This window comes from Primulina eburnea, chromosome 3 (genome assembly GCF_022965805.1).
Source record: "Primulina eburnea isolate SZY01 chromosome 3, ASM2296580v1, whole genome shotgun sequence".
NCBI classification, from domain to species: Eukaryota; Viridiplantae; Streptophyta; class Magnoliopsida; order Lamiales; family Gesneriaceae; genus Primulina; species Primulina eburnea.
The window spans coordinates 18,332,543-18,336,700 of NC_133103.1; the positions used below are offsets into that span (position 1 = coordinate 18,332,543).

At 35.9% G+C, this 4,158-nt stretch overlaps 1 protein-coding gene across 1 annotated transcript; it reads left to right on the top strand.

The window, feature by feature from the left end:
- The first annotated feature begins 757 nt into the window (after positions 1–757).
- Positions 758–3,640, top strand: LOC140828380 (alpha carbonic anhydrase 4-like). The gene is made up of 7 exons (XM_073191363.1): positions 758–993; positions 2,054–2,271; positions 2,345–2,451; positions 2,528–2,630; positions 2,866–3,024; positions 3,155–3,208; positions 3,295–3,640. Exons 1-7 carry the CDS (start codon positions 903–905, stop codon positions 3,370–3,372), a joined length of 810 nt encoding a protein of 269 aa, XP_073047464.1. The 5' UTR covers positions 758–902; the 3' UTR covers positions 3,373–3,640.
- Positions 3,641–4,158: the final 518 nt, after the last annotated feature.

The window sequence follows — 4,158 nt, forward strand, 5'->3', positions numbered from 1 at the left end:
CCTCTCTTTTGAGTTAGATTTTGGGATGGAGTTAGACGCAAGTCTCAATTTTAACATGGTATCAGAAAGAAGATCAATTGTTATGTGTTGGAATGTCCTATAGACCACTCAATAATATCTTGTAAATTTTCCGCTCCAATTTTCCATTTATACAAGGTGTGGGGGTATGTGTTAGATGTATCATATTAACTAGATGTTGGACTCTTATATGGTTCACTCGAGAATTTCTTATAAACTTCACGCTCCAATCTTTCATTCATATAAGGCGTAAGAATGTGTGTTAGATGTTCCAAATCGACTTGATTAAGTTATTGAAAGTTGTATAAATATAGACTTGGACAATTCTCCACTTTGAGCTAATTTTCGGGTGTGTTTTAAGCCCAAATCCATAAATTTTCTTTGTAACTATATATTGTATTTTACGAAATAAAACAAAAAATACTTACGTTTATTATATTTGAGTTTTTTTTATGAGATTTGAATAAGTTTTACCTAACATCTGTCATTGTTGGCAAAAAATAACAATAATAATAGTAACAACAAAAAGCATTGAAGAAAAACCATTAAATTTTCCATTGAAACCGTGCACCTTGACAGATAAAAAACATCCAGGACCCAACATTTTATTTGTCATCCTCCACGATTTTCGGGTAAACCTCTCAAATCTTGAAATGATATTCCCAAATTTTTCGTATTTCATATGGTACATATGATACATACATACATATATATATATAGGCGTGCTTTCATTGTACAATTTGTGTCCCTTCATTTAGTGGTGGCTATCTTGCACGAGAGATATAGCTTGCACCCCTTTTTCTCTAGGCATTTTCCACCACCACAGGCAGAGCTGCCACCGAGGGCACTCTCTCAGGTGATCAGCCTTGACGTTCCGAAAGAACATGGCCCGACTCTTCAATCCTCCTGTCTCTGTCATCTGTCTTCTTTTTACGTCCCTTTTCATAGCTATCAATGCTAAAGAAAACGAAGTCGGTAAGATATATATGAGAATCAGAATACATAAGTGCATATATGTGCGTTTGATGATATCTGTATATGTGTGTGTGTGTGTGTGTGGTGATATATACCTAAACAATGTTTCTTGGAGGGGTGAAACGAGGAATTAAGATACTATAAAAAATACCTAAACAACGTACGAACACGATGTTTCTTGAGGCTGCGTGAAGGTCAAAGTAATCGTCTTAGAAGATGCAATCGATAGGGTTTTTTGATCGTGTAATTAGTCAAAATGTGATCTTAGCAAGATAAATTGGTTTTTTTCAATCAGTTCGATTTTCGATGGAGTGGTCGGACATGTTATACGATATCCAGCTGAAATCGGTCCAATTGTGAAAAAATTACTTTATTGTATTAAAATCACAATTTGATCAATTGAAGGATCATAAGTACATATTGATCAATTTACGCAATCAATATTAGAAGGTAAAAACTTGTTTGAGACGGTCTCATGGGTCGTATTTTGTGAGACAGATATCTTATTTAGGTCATCTATGAACAAACATTATTTTTTATGCGAGTGTTACTTTTTATTGTGAATATCGGTATGGTTGACCCGTCTCACAGATAAAGATTCGTAAGACCATCTCACAATAGATCCACTTTTCTTATGTGATTGTATGGTAATAGTCGGAATAAAATAAATATTTTTAATCATATTATTGCGATAAATAAATTTTGTTGCGATAATAATGATTCAAACAGCCAACATGAAACTATGTCGGTCGCTCTTGGCATATATTTAACAATTGATATGAGTTAGTTTCATAACTTTCGAGTTCACGTTGTTTTGCATGGCTCGAGATCTTGATTAAATATGGTAGAATCAGCCATTAATAAGCACGATTTTAGCATTGCGGCTTTTCGAAACAAGCTTTTTGTGATTTTCCACAAATAGAGGCGAAAAAGTTTAGAGTTTATTTCATGCATGTTTGACTAAGATTTACCAAAAAAATGTCACGAACTAGTAAGAAGAAAAGATTGCATATGGAACTAATCCGATGTTTGAGCCTCATCGAGCACTTGATATTAACAGATAATGAACACCCGTTCAATTACTTGGGGAGAGATAAAAAGGGTCCAAAGAATTGGGGGCACCTCAATCCGAAATGGAAAGTTTGTGAAACTGGAAAACTCCAGTCTCCTATCGATCTTCTCGACGACAGAGTGACAGTATTGCCTAGACTTACAAGTTTGAGACGCAACTACAAGCCAGCTCCAGCCATTCTCAGAAACCGGGGGCACGATATATCGGTAATATTGATACAGAAACAGATATACCGAGGAATTAAATTTGTGGGAAAGTTTAAGAGTTTTTTATTGTCAGGTGGTATGGAAAGGAGATGCTGGAGGTATTAAAATACATGATGTTGAGTACAAGTTACTGCAAGTTCATTGGCATACTCCTTCTGAACACACTCTGAATGGAACAAGGTTCTTCTTCATTTTATAGTTAAGGAAAAAAAATCTTGTGTTATTTAATGATTTCTCACTTAGACTTGATATGCAGATTTGATATGGAGCTGCATTTGGTCCATAACAACTCCCGGGGAGACATTGCGGTAGTCGGTATTCTATACAAACTGGGACGTGGCGATGCATTCCTTGAAAAGGTGAGTGGACTGGTTTCATTTACAAATCTCTCGGGCATGCACTATCAATATCCTTGTTGTCCACTCCTATTTAGTAAAGATCGAAACGTAGTGTTTGAATGCATGTATGGTATCATTAACATAACGATTCACAACTTTTAGTATGACAACCTATGTTTGGTTTCTACAATGTGTGTATTGTAGAATGTACACATTTTGTACCGATGATTAATGGATTGGTGACCCTCTCCTGTAGTTTGTGAAAAACCTTAAATCTGTTACCGAGGAAGGGATTAGCTTGGGGGTGGTTGATCCATGGAGGATTAGGTTTGGTGGCAGAAAATACTTCAGATATCTGGGTTCGCTCACTATTCCCCCGTGCACGGAGGGCATTCTCTGGACTGTACTCAAGAAGGTGAGTCTTCGTCGGGATTTTAGATTTCACCGTTTCTGATGTTCTTCGATTTTCGGATGTGATTGTGGTTAAGAGAAGGCGGAGGGAGGCTTCATTTTTTCACATTTGAAGATGTTGCCTATTCTTGTAGGTAAGGACAGTCTCAAAGGATCAGATACAAGCACTGAGAGATGCCGTTGATGATGTAAGCTCTTGATGGTTTCTTACAATACATGAAACTTTTAAAGTAACTCTGTCAAAATTGTCTTAATAGCATGAATTCCATTACAGGGATTTGAGTGGAATTCGAGGCCAACTCAGGAATTAGAGGGAAGAAACGTAGACCTGTACGAACCCAAGAATCCTTGAAAAGTAAAAGCCATAGAGGGCCGGAGAAGATCATGAAGAATATATATAATTATGATGTTTCTACGACATTTTGTGAATTATCCTAAAACATAGTACATGAAGGGAAAGTACAAAAGTGTCTGTGGATGCAATCAACACAACATATATCTATATATCTACACACACACACAGAGTCCAGTGCTAACTTATATATGCAGAACTCACAATATTATGATGTGTATTTGAACCTTAAGGTATACATAAAGTTGTATTTCCTATCATTCCGATACTCGAGCCTCTGCGTGCAATGGGTTTTCGTCCAAATAATTTTATTGATCAAGAAATTCGGTTTGCATGTATTTGTCACAAAAACTTGGAAGAGAAAAGCAGTGTAAGAGTTTGATAATATCTTCACTGCATTGGAGCTTGGAAGACCAATGGAAGCATAAGAAATATAAACAAGATGAAACTTTTAATTAAGCTCAAAGTGGTTGAACCCAAACCCATCAATTCAAAGTGTTTGAATAAATCAGGAAGTGCCCAAACTGGAGAAGAAAGTGGAAGAGATCATGAGCAATATCGTGGATAGTGAGGAGAGTCAAAGAACAACATAAAAAACTGAACGTAAATTGGAATGGGAAGAAGATTGAGACACAAAACATATATCGCGCAACTCTTGCAAACTCACCACATAATTTCCTAGTTTTAGTTCAAAAATAGTCCATATTAATTTTCATTTCAGATTTTAGCAAATCTTATAATTTCTAATGTTTCTCATAGTTAAGTAATAAAGATCCACATCACTAA

Coding starts and splice junctions, on each gene's coding strand:
- LOC140828380 (XM_073191363.1), top strand. CDS start 903: ATGGCCCGACTCTTCAATCCTCCTGTCTCTGTCATCTGTCTTCTTTTT. Junction 994..2,053: donor TGCTAAAGAAAACGAAGTCG/GTAAGATATATA, acceptor TGATATTAACAG/ATAATGAACACCCGTTCAAT. Junction 3,209..3,294: donor TGAGAGATGCCGTTGATGAT/GTAAGCTCTTGA, acceptor ATTCCATTACAG/GGATTTGAGTGGAATTCGAG.